Below are 18,232 nucleotides of genomic sequence, written 5' to 3'. Positions count from 1 at the left end.
TTGTAGTTAACAATCCTTTTGAACTTCATGTAGTTTTCCTCATCAGCAGCTGTAACACTGAGGTCAGGTCAATCCACAGTGAAGTTTTTGTGTTGGCACAGATTTTAATATGATCGCTGAAATTACCATATACATATTATACACAGTTACTAGTGAAGGGAGATGATGAAATGATGCTACATGTTTACACTCAGATAATGCCACTTCATAATAGTATTGCCTGACATTAGTAGTTGCCAATGATTTTTTTTTTTTTTGTGTGACCTCTCAAAATTCAGACTAAAACTGTCGATTCTTTAAGGAACTACACACCAACCCAGATCATTTTCACACAGGGCAATGCTGCCGGTTTAAGATAAGACAACAAAACGCTGGATATGTATATGGATGTAGACTATTTCAGTGTGTGTGTGCATTTGAAAAAAGTTCAGCAGCATCTGTCCGACAGGAAAGGGCGGGGTGTGGTTCAACACGGGCACAATTGAGTGTGACACACCAAACAAAAAACTTTGAACCGCTGAGAAAACAAACGACCTGTTGCTTGTAAGTTTTGATCTCATTTGTCTGTCGTGTGAAATATTTTCTAGCTTAGGTTGTCGTCAGGTCATTGTGTAGATGTATGGTGGGGAAAAGTTTATCCCGGGGTTGTCGTTTTCACGCTAAGCTAACGTTACACAAGCTAAAAGAGCAAAGTTTGGAGTTAGCTGGAGCTGGTAAAGATATTAATTAACTTTAAAATAACCACAAATCAGAAGCCAGTATCATTCCGCGTCGTCTGTGTGTTTAATACAAAATAAGCCCTATGATACTAAGCGGCTGTCGCTGTCTGATATTCAGACAACGGTCCTTTAAATTGTGAAATCAGGGTTTTTTTTTTTTTTTTTTTTGTTTGTTTGTTTTGAACATGTCATGGCGGTGCTCAGTCAGAAGACCACCTCTTGTTTTCAGGTGTCAGGAGGGACGAGTGAAGGGCCGGACAATGTCTGAGCTAAGCGACGAAGCCAGTGAATCGGAGCAGCTGGGTGCCAGCCTCTCCCTGTGGCTCGGCGACTCCCCGCTGCGATCCGAGGAGCTGGATGTCCCTCTGGATCTCCACACCGCCTGCTCCATCGGCCAGTACGACGTGGTGGCAGAGTGCATCAAAAAGTGGGTGCATAAATACGCAGACTCTCTCCAGATGTGTACCTTTCCTCCACAAACCACGCGTAAACGATGTGGTTTGCTTTCAGGCGTGAGGTGAACCTGGATGGCAAGAACATTGGAGGATGGACCCCTCTGATGTATGCGTCGTACATTGGGCATGACAACATTGCAAATCTCCTGCTGGAAGCCGGTGTGAATGTAAACGCTACCACTGCCAAAGGTCTAACCCCGCTGATGCTAGCAGCAAGCTGTGGCAATGAAAGTATTGCATACTTCCTGCTTCAGGTACAAGATGATTCTGTGTCCAGTAATTCAATTAAGTTTTACCTTTGAATGGAAAATTACCATACAATGTGGACACTTAATTTGTTTGTGAGTTGCATTGCATCTGTTATCTGTGACAGAAGGCATAGTATAAGCAAATATCAATACCATCGATGCTTTGTTATGCGAATGTTTGCTGTTTGGACGCCCAAAACCCAGATGGTGAACCATCCCAGAACATTCCGACAAAGAGGGCCGACCAAATTTACGCAAAATAACAAGTGGTTTACCCGCCTCTAACAAGTTTCAAATCTCTGCAGGTTTTCATCTTGAAAAATGAATGAAAAATAAATGCTCCCTATGAAGTACAATCAAAAGTTCAGATTCAGATGAAAGGCTTTCTGTTTTTCTTACCTCAAAAGCAAGGTGCTGAGTTGGAACTGAAGGACTCTCTGGGCTGGACTGCTCTGTTCCACTGCACCAGCACAGGCCACCAGCAGATGGTCAAGTTCCTGCTGGATAACAACGCTGACGCTAATGTCAAGTGAGTGTCTTCATTTATCTCAGAACTACTGCAAACACTCCGTCCATACACTGAGTTTTTCATCACTTTTTCTTTCATCCACAGGGAGCCAGGGTCTGGCTTCACTCCCCTGATGGAGGCTGCTGCTTCTGGACATGAAATCATTGTTCAGTACCTCCTCGATCATGTGAGTAGTTTACTTTGAGCTGCACCAGAAAATGTACACAGAAGACTTACTTGCCACTGGGGATGTGTGATGACATGAAGTAGAGCAGGAGCAGTCCTACTGACAACATGCCTTCTGGTCCTGACATTTGTTTTGTTTTATTCATTAACAGAAAGTTAAAGTAGATGACCGCAATGCTAAAGGAGAGACTGCCCGTGCCCTAGCAATGATGTACGGCTATACCAAGATCGTCGGCCTCATTGACTCACGATCTCCAAGGATCAAGCCAGGTACTTGTCTCAACAGCTTAATTTCTAATTGTCTGTTTTGACTAAATAAGTTGTAATTCTGTCTTTCATTTTCTGACCCATCCTGTCAGGACACTTTGAAGACCTGAGTTCCTCTGAGGACTCGGACAGTGCACCCCCGAGGATAAGGCCAAGTCGAAACCGGGCTAAAGGCATTAGCATCCATGATGGGCCTCAGGCCATCGCAAAGTTCCAAGTAGGAGGTACAAGCAAACTGTGTGGTAATGTCACGCTTGTTGCACATAATATATCCAGTTGTAGTTGTTAGTCAAATTTACACATCGTTTCAAAAAAGAAAATCCAATCAGTCTGTGCATTAAGGAGGTTGATTAACATTTACAGTTACTTGTGTACCGTTAGTTTTTCCTTGAATTTTGCGATGATGCAGCTTTATTCTGTAAGAAAGTGGCATGCTGCCATTCATTATTATAGTCATGGGTGAGACGGCAGTTTGTTAATGTTGCCCTTCTCCCTCGCAGAGCCTCCTGCTGTGCCGCCAGGCTACATGATGATCCGTGACATTGGTGAGCAGAGCGAGGGCCTCTGCTACCGTGACGTGACCTCGCCTATCAACGACCTGGACGGCCAGAGCAACAGCAGCAGAGGTGAGAGGCATACGACCACCAGTGTTTTGTGACAAAAGTTACATGTGTCTTTGAAATAAATTAGCAACTGTTACGATCAGTTAGTAAAGTGAAGTAACATGTGGGGCGTTTTTAGAAATCCTTTGGCACCGCACTGGGTGTCGTTCAAAGCATTTCAAATATTTTCTCTGTTACTGCTGCAGATGACAGTCCATTCTTTGACAATGACATGCCCACCATGAGGAGCAGCAGTAGCAGCAGCGAAGGCCTGCCTCATGTGACTGGCCTCAACTGGGAGGGCTCTGTGGAGAGTAATGAGGTGAACATTAGAGCACAGAAATCCCACTTTTTTTTTGTTTTTTTTTTTATATGCAGTGATAGAGAGATGTATCTTTGTTCACCAGGACTCTGACCAGTGCAAGAAGAGCATCTCTCGCAGAGTAAATAAGGGTCATCACTCAAAAGGCAAGAGTCGCCATGGAAGCAACGATGCAGCTCATTCCAGTGGTACAGGGAACTGTGGGATGCGCTCATATGTTGTTCCTCCGCCCTCCTACACTGGTCCAAAGGTGTGTCCGCGTTGGCAGTTTTTAATCGATTAGTAATGTGACATGATGGTGTGTGGTTCATGGGCAGTGTATTCAGGACTGTCTTTGATTCTTAACTAGACCTATGGTCTCTTATGATGTAGGATCTGGCAGAGTTCTTGGAACAGATCGGCTTCTCAAAGTATCTCCCATTACTCGAAGAGCAAGACATAGATCTGCGGATATTTCTCACCCTGACTGAAAATGATCTCAAAGAAATAGGAATCACGTAAGAGTCTTCCGGCCCTTCTTTCTCATTTACCCTGTGTTTTCTAATGGCATGAAATAATATATTCTGTCTTGTTGTCCAGATTGTTTGGGCCCAAGCGTAAGATGACTTCAGCTATTGCAAGATGGCACAGCAGCGCCCGGCCACCCAGTGACGCTCTGGAACAGGCCTACGCTGACCAGCTGGAGGCTGAGATGCAGGAAATGGCCATTCAGCTACACAAGGTAACTAACAAAGCAAATACTCACTGTGACTGCCACACAAATACTAAACCATTTCTGACCTATCTTGAGGGAACTGAAAACCTTTTACCCACATCTAACAGACTAACCCTCTTTGTTGTAGCGCTGTGAGGAGGCGGAGAACCTGCAGAGCCAGGTGTCTCAAGAGAAGGAGCTGCGCACTGTGATGGAGGGATGCCTGATGGAGGACAAGATGGCGTGGAGGAGGGTCCACGCTGAGTTGGTGGAGAACCACCGGCTGGCTCAGGACATGAGCGCCACACTAGCAAAGGCCAAGACCTGCCGCGCTGAACTGCTCTCTAGCCTCACTACTGATGGCGTGGAAGACAAAACAAAAGGTGACACTGGTGTCAAAGGTGAGTTGTTGTGCTCTCCTGGAAAACAACTTTTACATTTTGTGGTTTCAAAAAAAGACAAGTAGGTGTAATATTTTACATCTCCCTGTCGCCGCAGAGGGCCTGACATGTTCCAGGGTTGTAGAGCTAATGAAGAAGCTGGATTCCTTTGAAGAAGAACTGGGTAAGGTGGTGTAATGCTCAGTGATTAAAGTGCTGTTGTGTCATCAGGGCAGTCTAATGCTTATGCTGGTGTCTGGTTGTTTTATTATAACAGCGGCAACCCTGCAAACTGTGCTGCAGAATCTGAGGCGACTGAGTGCCCCTGAAAAAGTCTCAGATAGCTGGGAGCGGCCTTAGCCTTTTACAGGTGAGTCTTTACTGGATGGGCACAACAAGTGCTGGATGAATCCTACGGCCACTACAAGAAGAAAAAATAATTTGCTTTTTTTATCTTTTGAAGGGATTTCTGCCAATATTCGACGGAGGGTGATTTAACCACCCCGAACAATCTCACTGAAATGGGAGAAGGTCAAAGACCAGGCCAGCCTTCCCGGACTCGAAGCAGCCGACCTGCTGCCCCTCTGGGATTGGCTGATGGACCAGAGCCTGCCAGATGTGGACAAGGCCAAGGGCAGCGGCGGCCGCTGCAGGGAAACGACAAGCAGGCAGGAAGGGTACCTGACCCTCACACGTTTGTGCTGGTGAATACTGGACTCCAGTAGCTGGGTTGTGAATATGCACAGAGAGGAGGACGGACTGATTGTGGATCAGTCGCTGGAATACTGTGAAGCATTTATACAAAACTGTACTCTCTTCCTATATGAAATGTGGTTTAAATTAAGTTCACACCACCAGATGAAGAGGCACATTTTTTTTTAAAGTAGAGAAGTAGTCTGTTTAGTTCAAATACGTTCTGCAGAGTGATTCTTTATGATTTGAATGAAATCTTCGCATTTTCATGCTGTTTGAAAATAACGTCCTGCTGAATGCATTTTGATGAGCTAAAGATCCTAACCAAGAAAAAACTGAAACTTGAATACACTTGAATACATTTAATCAGTTACCGCAACACAAAAGTTTTGGGTAAAATTAAATAATTTCAAAACGGAAACATTTTTATAGCAAAATAGCAGTTTAGGTTTCTTTGTCAAAGCACAAATGATTGAAAGTCCAGGTCCAGATTTCAGTCAGTGATGCTACCAAGAGGTTAGGTACTATCTGGTGGATTTATTGTGTATCTTCCAGAACAGGATCTGTTTTACCCTGAAATCCTCCCAACTCTTTAAAATGCTGGATATTCTTTGTCGTATTTGGACTAAAATTAAAACCCAGTCGCCTGGAAGTTAATTTTTTTAATACTGTCATATTTCTACTTGTTTTAAATTGACAGATACACTACATATAAATTAAACAGAAATGTTTTATTGAAATGTATTTCAGGGTGTAATCAGATGTTAAAGCAGATCCTTGTAAGAAAGACAATTTATGTGGAATTTTTTTCTGAGCTTCACATGTTTATGCCCACGTACAGCATGTATTAGGACAACATAAATAACAGTGGGAAGAAAGACAGCTGATATCTATATGTTTTAGTCTGCTATATCCAACAATTACTTTTCTATGAGAGTTTAATTTGGGAACTTGGAAGACAGCAGCAGAAAACTGCAAAATTATTCATGACTTTATGCCTTTTGAATTCAAATTCATGAAATAAAATATAAAAAAACTTGCCTAAAGATTGGTATATGGTGTGGATATCTGTCACTAATAATTTGCTTTCAGTATTTTAACATTTGTTTTGACCTCCATCTAATTTGATTTATGGTGCTCACTGGACTCTGTATCAAACTTAAGGGGATTATAAGAGACATTTATGTTTTAAGTGTTGGTCTTTTTAACCAACTCTGAGTAGTGTTTCTCTTCACTCTGGGAATTTTCACAAACTCCAGGTCCTGTCCTCTGTCCTGTCCAGATATTTGATCTGATCAGGTGGTTCAGATGAGTCTGGCAGGATGTTGTCAATAGTTAATCCATTAACATTACAGGGCAGTTCTGTGTGGACTGAGCCTGAGGGTTAGGGATTCCCCTGATTGTTGGGATGTCCTCATACAGAGTACAACTGAAAATCCTCTATTGTGCCCGTGGCCTTGGCGGTAAATCGATGTGATGACAGTTGCTGCTCGGTAACAACCTTGGCACGATATGGATGTTGGCTGAGTTTGGCGTTAGCAGCTGATCCAGATAGAGCAGCCTCCAGCCTGCAGGTTTTTAAATGAGCACAGACTGCATCCAGCTTGTACATCACTGCTCTGCCCTTGTAATGGACTGAAACTGAAATATCAATTTACTACAACACTGGTTAAATGGGAAATATAGATTATTGTGCTAATGTTGAGTTAAACTGCTATAAAAATGGGGATGGGTCCTGATCTTTTATGTTTAGTGCTGTTCACTAACCACGCATGCAAGATAGTTTATGTTCCATTCAAATTTGTTGAAAAAGCAAGTGGTATAAAATTTAAAATAACCAAAGCACACAAAACATCGTGTCATATGGCTGTATTGCTGTGTGGGATTACATTTTGTTTATTTGTATGCATTCTGAAATCTGTGAAAGCTTTTCTGTTTGGTGTGCCAGAATCCAGGAAGCTTATAATGTCAATAAAACCAAGCTGAATTTTCAGTAAATAAGATCAAGGGCCAGTGGGTTATCACCTGTAGTGATGTTCTGCTGCTGATTTACAGACAGGAGTGGGTGAAACCAACACTTGTGATGTTGAGTAGCATCCAGAATGTAAATGTTTCCAAATAAACATCAGTGTTGAGAGTTGAGACTGTACTGATAAAATATTCTGCATCTCTATGATAATTTACTCATCTCATGAAAGTCTGCCAGTGGAGCTGACAACTCTATGTAAAATCCTCCAACCATTTGTCATCAGGCTACACAGTACTGGATGTAGCAGGGGTTCCTGTAGTAACATTCAAATTTCACCCAGGACAAAGCTGTTCTGTTGAGGTTTATCAGGACAGGACTTGTCTCTGCAGGCTTCTACACTATTTCTTTGTGTATCTCACCAGTGGTGAGATACACACACCATGACAAGCAAATGACTGTTACTCCGAGCAGCACACATTGTGTCTAGCTGTTGCACTAGAGGCTAGAGATGTTGGCGGGCTGCCAGTTGGGATTTCTGGGCCCATGAGAGAAGAGTGTGTTTGAGGAAAATGAATAAGTTGTGTTTTTTCTTCCCACTAAGCTGCTCTCGAGCAAGACGTTTTACCCACACTGTTCCACCGGGACTGGGTGTACTGGGCAGCTGCCAGGTGTACGATACTACTATACATGTGAATGATGCTGCAAAGTGAAGCTTTTTCTGGCCGATGTAGGGTACAAAACACAATACTGGTCCAGGACAACTTAAACTATCAATTCAATAGTTATTGCTTTAATGTACTGCCTGAATAAAGAGCTATTTCTCATATAAGTTAACTCAACATTATCTACAGTCTTTAAAATAAGTTACAGGCATTATGTACAACCATGAACAATCCACTTAAGATGAGTGAACAATTGTTGCTGTACAGCCTTCAAGGTTTTGTTGATGGGTTTAAAAACAATGTAAAATGCAGCAAATATGAATTCCAAAAATATACAGTTAAATTCTTTGAATATCTATGGTAACATCTGCTCATTTACAATTTCACCAATGCTTCAAAAAAGCAGTTCAAGTGCCGATGTGAATTCACACATGATTGTGTTTGCTTGGGAACAGCCTTCATACTCAGTAGATCAGACCTTCGACTAATCTCACTTCACATACACAGTTGTCCTTCTTTCCAGGGCTGAAGATGTCTCCTTTGTCTGTGGTGTGTGTGTGTGATGATCCAGGCCTGTGTGAGGACTGATTCCCACTCCCACAGAAGACCAGCTGTGTGAACGCTGGGTGTGATGGTCTCAGGTGTACTCACACAGGTGACCACAGCCTGCAGGGCAGTGAGTGCTGCTTTTCAGCCAGTTCATTATGTGCTCCAGATGTCCACCGTGGCTGCAGCCCTGACACCACACAAACAGTCCCTTCACCACGTGGTGGCACACCGCACATACACTGGCACACTGGTGGCACCTAAGGGAGAGATGCACTTGTCTGAGCTTGATTCATGTCAGAATTAAATAAATATTCAGTGTTGGGAAGTAGTGAACAATATGTAATTAAACTATTAGTTTAACTACATTTTGCAGAAGCTTGCTGGTAATTCAACTACATTCATACATGTATATTGATTCAAGCAGTTAAATTACTTTTTGCCGTTATTGTGTAGTAACTACTTCAACTACAAACAATTCTTGACCATAAAAGGAAAAGAATGATGATTATTATTATTATTTTTTACCATTGCTTCTCTCTCTTTCACCCTGACCACCAGGCAATGCATTTGTCAGGCTGTCAATACCACACACTTAGTCTTTGTCTTGTGGATGTGCAAAAGCCAAAGGGCATTGCTCAGTGGTCACACATCTACATCATCATCATGGATAAACCTCCCAAATCTCTGTCTGAGGAAGAATCACCATGGCCATACTTAAGCAGTTATTGTAAAAGTCATAAATAATGGAGTATTTTTTATTTTTTTGGCTTATGTTATGACATGTACATTGTCGATTTGAAGTATTTTTTCTAAGTATCTTTTTCCCTACAGTAGCTTCGCTGTAGTTCAATTTCTCCCAGTGTGACATATTCACATAATCAGCAGTATACACAGGAATTGCACTCAATATACTGGTAGTAAAAATGTCAAATCACACCAGCGGTGGGTAAGATTTGTCATTTTTACACTTTAATTGTTGTACAGATTAAACCAACAAAATACATGTTAAAGAGTGACCTTTAGGTGTTAGTAGGTCGATTGTCTTACCTTTGGACAAAGCCAGGCAAGTTACTTTCCACTCTTTCAAGTCTTGATGCTAAGCTAAGCTTAATTAGCTATCCACTGGCGGTAACTTCGTATTTAGTGTACAGACATGTGGTGTCAATCTTTTTATCTAACTCACTTGACAAGAAAGTGAATAAGCATAGTTTCCAAAAGATCAAACTAATGTTCAAATTTCTACATGTTTCATAACAAGAACTACTTATTTATGCTCATTTCAGTTTTAAAAAAGTTCCGGTATAAGTAAGTAGTTTTACTGCATTCAAGCAAAGGCAACAGGGTTCATATTAAATATGGTCTTTACTTCACATGTCAGAGAAAGCCCACCTTATGGTAATTATACAAAGATTGGGTGTAAACTTGCCATCACATACTGAACTTATACTTCGCTGTCTAACAGTAAATGGTGCAGTTTTCATACCTGTCACAGATCCAGCCCTTGTTGCTCATTGGCCGCTTGCAGTTGCTGCAGTTGATGTGCAGTGTTGTAGATGCCTGGTTCAGGCAGGTGATGGCGCTGCACGTACTCAGCTTGATGACCTCATTGGACACGTTCCACAACTCAAACCGCTGCAGCAGGTCTATGTAGGACATGTACCAGTGCTCCTGAAATGGAAACACAACTTGCTCAGGGTTTCCTGTTTTGTCTGTTTACTTTTTCCAAAGTGCAATGGGGTAATTTCAAGACTTGGTGTAAATACATTAGACATGAAATGCAGTTTTTACAACACTGAGCAAGACACCAGTGTCTTTTTCTATCTGACCTGGGTGAGGTCATCGATCTCTTTACGGATCCGGTCCCCCAAGACGATAAGCACAGATACGGCCATCTGCACATCGCCCTGCTCAGCGTAGTAGCTCAGCATCTCCCGCACAATGGGGCAGAAAAAGCTGGCAGGTAGATGTGGGCTGAACAGCGGCTGAGAAATGGAAATGAGAGAAAAGGACTCGATGGGTGTCAGACAAGTGACCTCTGCCTCGTTGCCACTGACATGTGGGGAGTCAGCCTTGTCCTGTTGAAGGTGCTCAGGAGCAGATGGGTTATCCATGATCTCGTGACGTAGCTGGAAGGCCTCCTGGGGCAACGTGTACTCCTGCTCTTCTGTCATGACAAAAGGAGCAGAGATAATATTAGACAAAAGAATGCTGAGCACAGAGACAGTTATAAATAGCAGGTACTGACGTAGGCAACTCTTTAGCTTCCTCAAAGATGAGACTGTGACTGACCTGTTTGGTTGTCATGCTCCATCGAATAGAGGTCATCATCATCTAACTCAGCATCACCAAACATGTACTCAGCCTGGCCCTCACTGCCCTCCGTCTCCTCATTTTCTGAAATTGAATGTATCCATTAATTATACAAATGATGACTACTGGAGAGGCAACGTTAGAGCATTAAGATCTTTTCAATGTTCAGTTTAGCTTCTCAGACTTTTAATGACAACTCTCACCTTCATTATTATTGGTGATGTGCAAGTTTCCAGGCTCCAAGTGCATGCTGTCCTGTCTGCTTTCACCTTTACTGCGCTCCAGTCTGCTCTCTGTGCCCATCCCTGAGCCCATTTCCTTCATGCTGAAACTGAAAACATAATGTACATCAATTTTAGGCTGTAAACAACTTGCAATATAGTTCTGTAATGGCACACACCAAAAAGCATATTTACCTGTTCATTAAAGGCAAAGTTCCCAGTTTACTGAGGTTGTGGTTTGGACCAGACGCTGTGAGGTTTGCTGGGTCGGAAAACATGATTCTCAGCATGGTCCATGTTGTGGAAACCTTTAAATTAAAGAGAAAAAGTAGAATATGGCTACAGTTTTGGTAACACATTAAAATTACAGATCTAATGTTATGTTTTCTTAGTCATGAACTAATGATTCAGTTCAGTGTGTTTTGCCTTTGTGTGCTGGAAATATATAAATTAAAATTGAAATGTTTATAAATAACCCAGCTAAAGTTCAAAATACTCAAGGCTCTATCTTTACCGTGAAACCTTAAAAGAAAGTGTTTTTCATTACTGCAATATGGCTAATATTGTGGGTGGGTTTCAGTCCACTCAATTAATGCAAGTAACCCTAGCAGGTTCCACGTTCTCCAATGTGAGTATATTCATGTTGTCTAAGTGTTTGATGATTGTTGTTTAATGCTGGTCAGACAAAACAAGATATTTTAAGACTGGGCTATGGGAACTTGTGACAGGGATTTTTTTGTTCCTATTTTTATTTACTGACATCTTTAGACCAAACAATAAATCTCCACATTTGTCACAGCCTTAGTGCACTTAAATACTTCTCCAATGAGTAATTCATTACTTTTAAGAAAAGTACTTGTCATACTTGAAAAGTAATTTCATAGTCTGTTAAGTTTCCATTTAAATTGACAAAATCAAAACCAAAGCACTGAGCGCAAATCCTTCACTTGTAAGTCGTTTTGGATAAAAGCATCTACCAAATGGGTAAATGTAAATGTAAATTTGTTCATGCATTGATCTGACCTGAGGTCTTTTCAGCTCGCGGGCCACCTTGGCATTGTGATCACACAGCTCAGCAAACGGCTTCCCACTGAGGAGGTAGAGTTGTGCTGTCTTGACAAACCAGTCCATGCGGTTACTGTCCAAGTCTGTCTCAAAGACGCTAAGGGCACTGGACACATGAGCAAACTGTTCTGTCGGGTCGGGCTTCTTGAAGAAAAAGATGGGGTAGCGGCGGTCGCCTCCAGGGTAAGGCTTTCTGTTGGCGTCACTGCTGATCAGACTCTCCTTGGCTGCAAAGGCCAAGTCACCAAACAGTCCAAAGCACAGACCCTCAGGGTTGGCCTTATCCACGGGACGAGTGGCGTCTTTGAACATATGCTGGTAGAGCGTACTGTCCTTAGAACCAGAGAGCAGAAAATGAGGGTCATGTTGGTGGCGCCACACGATACCCGTGGTCACATCTTTGTGTTCCTCAAAGGTGGCGAAGGGAATGAAAGGCCTGCGAATGTCCCACACATAGATGTTGTGGTCCACCATCATGGAGCAGGTGGCCAGATGAAACTTTCTCTCAGGACGCCACTTGACTCGTGCCACTGAGGCGATCGTCTGGACACAGTAGATCTCCTTGGCCCTGTTAGTGGTCATGTCCCAGACCTTCACCATCTTGTCTCTGCCACCTGTGGCCAGCCACCCCCTAAAATAGAAGGTGGAAAGCTATTAACAAATAACAATAATAATAAATCGTGCTAGGATAAATAAGTGCTGTGCTTCCTTAAACACCAACAACAACCCAACAACAAGTATACATGCTAATATACTAATTTTTCTCTTGGTTTGTGTCATATGTCATATTTCTAACCTGTCATCAGGGTGCCAGTCGCAGCAGAACACAGGGCCAGTGTGGGCGGTGAACATTCGCTCATAGCGGTCCGGTCGCCTGATGTCCCACAGCTGGACGTTGCCATTCTCAAAGGATGCAGCAAATGTGAAATAATCTTTCATGCTGAACTGGACGTCCCTTACACTTTCAGACTGACCTATAGGAAAGGGTGCAAAAAAAAAAATGAAAAAGGACATTAGAGGATAAAAAAAAAAAGTGGAATGATAAGGAGAAAGACATTTTTTAATATGAGTATGGAGTGATCTTACAGTATCTTACATCTGTGTTATTAGTCTGAAACTGGAGATATTTCTTTGTTCAGTTAAAAGTATAAATCACTCTTTTATTATAAAGAGAAAAAAAACTGCTTGGCTTAAGTTTCTAACATTACAAATAGCAGTGCTATGACATCCCTAGAATTCAACACTGTACTGCACTAAAACCAGAGACATCCCAGGAGAGAGGGTGTTGTGTGTGGTACTTGTTGAGATATCGGGATATATGAAGAAAAGTAAGAGTTGATATAGTTTATTTCTTCATTGTTCACAGGGGGAGTGTTACTTCTTTCCCCATCCCACTGGTGTGGAAGTTCAAAATATTTCAGTAAACTTCACTAAGTTCAACATAATCACTCACTGAAAAGACATCAAGATGAAACTGATACCATTGCTGCACAGTTCTTTTTCATGCAACGAAGTCAGAGGTTATATTTAATGCGAAGAAATCATTACAATCTAATACTGTATTAAATTAGATTCTTAGATTAGTAGAATTAGATTACATTACCAGCCTAATATTATTACCAGAGAAAGTGCTGACAGATTCCTTCTTGCGCAGATCGAAGCACTTCATGAAGCCATCCTGCGAGCCACTTAGCAGCATGTAAACTTCTGTGGGGTGGAAGCACACCTTGTTGACAGTGCGTTTGTGCTCAGTAAACAGCTGGTCCTGCTTGTTGCGAGAGGGTTTTCCCAGGTTCCAGGTGACCACCGCCCCATTGGTGGCAGCCGTGGCCAGCAGGTTCTCCTCCATCTGGTGCCACATTACATCTGCGCAGCTGAAGTTGAGCGAGGGTTTGCGGCCAACACGGAGATTCAGTTTCTCCACAAACTGCTCCTCCTCCAGTGCGTAGATCTTGAAGATGTTGCGGCCAGCTACCACCACCTGCGTGGCGTCACGGCACACGCTGATGGCATTGGCAGGAGCGTCCAGGTGGCAGAACATAGTTCGGCCACTGATGGCATTGCTGCCGAGAGCTGTGGTAACCCGTGACATCTTCTCCATGTTCCTGGTGCAGAAAACAGTGATTTTTTTTCAAGAGGTCAGGGACAATAAAAGTGGCGAAGATCCATCAGACGAACCACACATTCACTTGTTAGTTGCTGTGGTTACTTTTACACATGCCAGCTGTAAAAATCATGTGACAGTCCAAAGATCCACCAGAGGGTGGCACTCTAGCAAAGTAAAACTTTAAATTTACACAGTCCTTAGCAAAGGAAGGAGGGAAGGCAGCCTGCAACAATGCAATTAATGAACAGTAATGTAGATACTGTAATATGTCAGACAGTGAAATGGCTGCAGTACTTACTTGGTGAAGACCTGCCGGCTTCTTCAATATCTGCAGCAGCACAGAGTCCTTCTCATGTGCTCCCATGTGAGCCAACTTGCTAGTGGCAGACTGGCATGTGAGCAACACAGCGATACAATCTGGGTTTACAGATATTTCATATTAGGCGGGAAAAAAAGAATCAGTCAGAAATGACACTCTCTATCAAAGAGATATGAACATTTATAAATAATATCAAAACGCTGATCAATGTGGAATTACGCTGCAACTTTCACATTCAATTATATCAACTGAGCATCTTTACATAAATGTAAGCTACAACAAGATGTTAAATATTTCTTGGTTATTCACTTGATGAAACTAAAAATATCCAACAGCACAGAGTGAAAACATTGCTACTTTCCTGCTGTGTTATTTAACATATTATTCTTTTAAGTTGCAAGTTTTAAATACCTTCAGGTGCCCGTACTATTTATTCACCTCTGTCGTGTCTTTCTACCGCAATGAAATTCCGCTTGGCTGAAAGCATGCATGTGTTTTTTTCACCCCCTACTCCGAGCTGCTGATTGATTAATAGCTGCTTGGTGCTCATGTGAGGCTATGATGATACAGTGGAGAAGAAAACGAGCTAACCCAACAGAGTGGGAGAACCTGCCCACCCATGTAAGTTTGTGCACAGACACCATACACAGTGAGAGGTGGGCACTTTTACCCTCCTACACCCGTGGTTTCGTGCTCTGCAGGCGCTTCGTCTTACTCTAAAATAAGGTTAAACTGCAGCTCTGTATGTCCGTTAACTCTGTCAGTTTTGTTCAACAGCTCAAGTCACACTTCAGTGTCGCTGCACCATAAACACGACTGGAATGTGATGCTAATGCTAGCTGGCTAACGTCGCTACCGAGCACTTTTTCAAAGACGAAACGCGTTTCACACGTATGTCAGACATTAAGAGAACTTTGAAAAATGCATTATATTAAGTAAATGGGTGTAACAAAGTAAATACCAAAGCATTTTAGGGGACAAACCTTGTGAAACTGTTGTTCGTTGCTTCCGATACCGGATGTGATAGTTTGTGCCATAATCTCGCGGGAATTCCGTGTTCTAAAACGGAAGCCTCACGATACTACAGTTCATTCAGGAGTTTATTGGAGACGATCAGGCACCTGGTGGCTTTGTTTTTGTTTTAGATGTCTCAAAACCTGGTTTGTTGGATCAAATTGAGGCAGTTTAAGTGAAAATAATATAGGTTTAATGGTATAATCCTGTAAAACAAAGGTTTTACAAACGTACAGTGCATTCAACTAATGTTTGCATTGCTTATAGGTGATGGTGTGAGCCCTCTGCTGCCATGAGTGGTCTGTTTGCCTGTGAGGAGCCAGCTGCATGGAAGAGTGTGCATGAGAAGTACTGGGATGTAGTGGAGGCCAAAGCCAAAGGCAAGAAACCTGGAAAGCTGCTGAACCTTGACAAGTGGTAATCCTCTTTATCCACCTCAGAGCTACACTAACAAAACATCACACTCAGCTTCATAAAGAGAGATGTAAACTCACAATAGCATTTCATATTGAAATGTCTGTCCTCTCAGTATGTTATAAAATTGATTTAACGTAGCAGTGTTTGGCTATGACATACACAAAAGTACAGTACAAGTATGCACAAGTTCATTCTTGACCTTGAAAACAATCCCAACTCATAAAATAGTTATTTATGACTTTGGCTTTATGTTTTGGCTTGTTGTCATATTGCCAAAGGAATTTTGGACTTTTGCACAGTACTGAATATCTGGTTTTTGAAATCTGCTTTATGAATTGAGTTTTGTCTGCCTTGCTACAAGCATGAGATTAAAGGTGATTTAGATCTGTGTGTATCCGTGGTTAGGTACCAAGAGGAGCTGCCCACACTCATTTCAAGTCGACCTGACAAACATGTCACCCTGTCAGAACTGGTGAAACTGATGGAGTGGAAGCTCACTGTGAGTAAAGTCTAGACACTAAATCATAATAATCCCAAGAAACTTAAACACACCCACACAAAAGATATTTGTCTTGTGTGGGTGTGCACTGACAGTCTCACAGCACTCAGCTGTATCAGTGAGCAGCTCTGTCTGCTTTTCCGCAGAGAGGGAAGTTCAGGCCGAGGCTGCAGCAGCTGGTGGCATCCAACAGCGAGGATACTGTGGAGAAATGTTCCAGAAAGGCCTTCAACCTCCTGCCTGATGTGCAGGCAGCGATTGCAGAGCTCAGCTCTCTGAAAGGAGTCGGCCCAGCCACCGCTTCAGGTTAGCACAGCATCTGTATTCTGTCTCTAAAGACACTGTGCCGAACCCTCTGTCGGCAAATTGATAAAAGTCTAAGAATTCATCCTAATAAAACGTCTCTGTTCCTTCTCAATAAGTGTAGATAATAGTGCTTATACTGATGGACTGCGTGGCTGGGACTCCCTGCTCTCTATTTAATTAGTTTGAATGCACATCATGGCTACATCCAGCTTGGCTTGGGGCTGACTGACTGTCCATTTTGTTCCAGCTGTGTTGGCAGCAGGAGCTCCAGAACAGACTGCATTCATGTCTGATGAAGCCATGGAGAGTGTACCGGGACTAAAGCCCATCCAGTACACAGCCAAGCATTACGCTCTTTACCTGGAAAAGATGGTTGAGCAGACTGAAAAACTAAACAAAGGTGAGATAATGACAAGGACACATGGGTGTTTACAATTAGGTCTGCTTTTGTTGTATTTTGTGGTATCACAGTTTAGTCCACCTGTTTTTGCATTGTTGATTTAGCACACATAACATGACTTGCCTACTACTACAAAATAAAATACTACTATTGGTTTATAAGATACTGAGAGGGTTTAAGCTCAAAATACATTTCTGAGACCTCTCAGATGGTTTGGAGCAGGTCTGCCCGCTGTCCCCTGGGTCAAAACAAAAACTGAAGAAGCAGCGTTCTGTTTTAATGAACCGCGTCTGAAATAAACTCCCAGAAAACCTGCTCCAACTCTAATCTCTTTTAATTTAAGGTTTAAAACTTTCATGTTTGCCTTTGCCTTATAATAAATTAAATTTCATTGTATTCATTCTTATCTTGCACTGAACTTTAGTTTTTATTCTCTTGGTTAATCTGTTTTGTTCAAATTTAACACATTCTTTATCTTAGTAAAATATTCTTTTTATTAAAAATTTTTTTGTATAATTTTTTTTTGTATTAAAAGGACCATTTATTTGTCTTTTACCCTGTCTGTAAAAATGGGAATTACCATGTTATGTTTTACGACAATGAACCAAGGGTGATTTAATATCATTTTTTGACAGTGATGAACAGAAAAAGACACTTTAAAGGGTCTTGTTCTATTGAACAGTGTCAAAAAAAGTCCACATTAAATTTGCTGGGAAACAATAACTTCCAGTGGGGTTAAAGACACTGTATTGAATGGAGCTATATAAATAAACTTGCCCTAATATTCTGTGCTGATACCATTCTCTGGCCTGCCCTCTCGTCCTCAGCGGATCCCCAGCAGGACTGGACACCCCACAGGCTGGAGCTGTGTTTGTGGGCGATGACCATAGCCACTCAGCAGCAGCTCCCACTTGTGAAGGATGTTGATTTGACGGGCGGTGCAGCAGAGAAGCGCTCAGACCCTGACACTGACCAAAGACCAAGAAAGAAGCTCAAAACAAGATGATGACGAGATGTTATACAGTGTTTTTTCTTACATTAAATTTGCTTTAATGTTCGTCAGTTTTTATATTTTTCCAAAAATAATAAAGACCAAAGCAAGAACACAGAGTAGTTTTGTTGGTGTTGGTGTTGTTGACAACAATTTTATATATATATATATATATATATATATATATATAATTAAGCAATAATAATAAGTAATATATAATTAAGTAATAATAATTAATTGATTAATCATATAGCCTATCAAGCCCATAGTTAATCAAGCAGTAAAAATTTCCATAACTGAAAGCCAAGGCCACATCTTCAAATATTTTT

At 41.9% G+C, this 18,232-nt stretch overlaps 3 protein-coding genes across 8 annotated transcripts; 2 read left to right on the top strand and 1 right to left on the bottom strand.

Moving 5' to 3' along the window:
• Positions 1 to 469: 469 nt before the first annotated feature.
• anks3 (ankyrin repeat and sterile alpha motif domain containing 3) lies at positions 470 to 6,120 on the top strand. 2 transcript variants are annotated; one of them, XM_071462528.1, is made up of 16 exons: positions 470 to 543; positions 949 to 1,146; positions 1,230 to 1,428; positions 1,830 to 1,951; positions 2,036 to 2,117; positions 2,269 to 2,386; positions 2,476 to 2,607; positions 2,884 to 3,009; positions 3,192 to 3,307; positions 3,393 to 3,557; positions 3,680 to 3,804; positions 3,887 to 4,028; positions 4,150 to 4,402; positions 4,500 to 4,565; positions 4,659 to 4,751; positions 4,845 to 6,120. In XM_071462528.1, the coding sequence occupies exons 2-15, from the start codon at positions 980 to 982 to the stop codon at positions 4,739 to 4,741; spliced, it is 1,896 nt and encodes a 631-aa protein (XP_071318629.1). In that variant the 5' UTR covers positions 470 to 543; positions 949 to 979; the 3' UTR covers positions 4,742 to 4,751; positions 4,845 to 6,120. The 2 variants fall into 2 exon arrangements, with proteins under 2 accessions (XP_071318629.1, XP_071318628.1); XM_071462527.1 differs by having other exon boundaries at positions 477 to 543; positions 2,476 to 2,625.
• Positions 6,121 to 7,801: 1,681 nt separating this feature from the next.
• Positions 7,802 to 15,332, bottom strand: wdr24 (WD repeat domain 24). 2 transcript variants are annotated; one of them, XM_071462525.1, is made up of 11 exons: positions 15,260 to 15,332; positions 14,256 to 14,374; positions 13,471 to 13,955; positions 12,647 to 12,824; positions 11,809 to 12,481; positions 10,981 to 11,093; positions 10,768 to 10,895; positions 10,544 to 10,648; positions 10,081 to 10,418; positions 9,738 to 9,922; positions 7,802 to 8,511 (listed from the first exon to the last, which is right to left on the bottom strand). In XM_071462525.1, the coding sequence occupies exons 3-11, from the start codon at positions 13,949 to 13,951 to the stop codon at positions 8,343 to 8,345; spliced, it is 2,370 nt and encodes a 789-aa protein (XP_071318626.1). In that variant the 5' UTR covers positions 13,952 to 13,955; positions 14,256 to 14,374; positions 15,260 to 15,332; the 3' UTR covers positions 7,802 to 8,342. The 2 variants fall into 2 exon arrangements, with proteins under 2 accessions (XP_071318626.1, XP_071318627.1); XM_071462526.1 differs by lacking the exon at positions 15,260 to 15,332 and adding an exon at positions 14,688 to 14,825.
• On the top strand, positions 14,760 to 18,022 carry LOC139608594 (uncharacterized). 4 transcript variants are annotated; one of them, XM_071462531.1, is made up of 6 exons: positions 14,760 to 14,897; positions 15,558 to 15,707; positions 16,113 to 16,206; positions 16,353 to 16,512; positions 16,760 to 16,912; positions 17,740 to 18,022. In XM_071462531.1, exons 2-6 carry the CDS (start codon positions 15,583 to 15,585, stop codon positions 17,916 to 17,918), a joined length of 711 nt encoding a protein of 236 aa, XP_071318632.1. In that variant the 5' UTR covers positions 14,760 to 14,897; positions 15,558 to 15,582; the 3' UTR covers positions 17,919 to 18,022. The 4 variants fall into 4 exon arrangements, with proteins under 4 accessions (XP_071318632.1, XP_071318633.1, XP_071318631.1 ...); XM_071462532.1 differs by having other exon boundaries at positions 14,879 to 15,002; XM_071462530.1 differs by lacking the exon at positions 14,760 to 14,897 and adding an exon at positions 15,015 to 15,167.
• The last annotated feature ends 210 nt before the right edge of the window (positions 18,023 to 18,232 follow it).

The sequence above is a fragment of the Trachinotus anak genome, unplaced genomic scaffold, assembly GCF_046630095.1.
Source record: "Trachinotus anak isolate AG129_WGS33_773 ecotype Australia unplaced genomic scaffold, CSIRO_AGI_Tana_v1 ptg000025l, whole genome shotgun sequence".
Taxonomy (NCBI): domain Eukaryota; kingdom Metazoa; phylum Chordata; class Actinopteri; order Carangiformes; family Carangidae; genus Trachinotus; species Trachinotus anak.
This window is presented reverse-complemented; position numbering and strand designations above follow the sequence as displayed.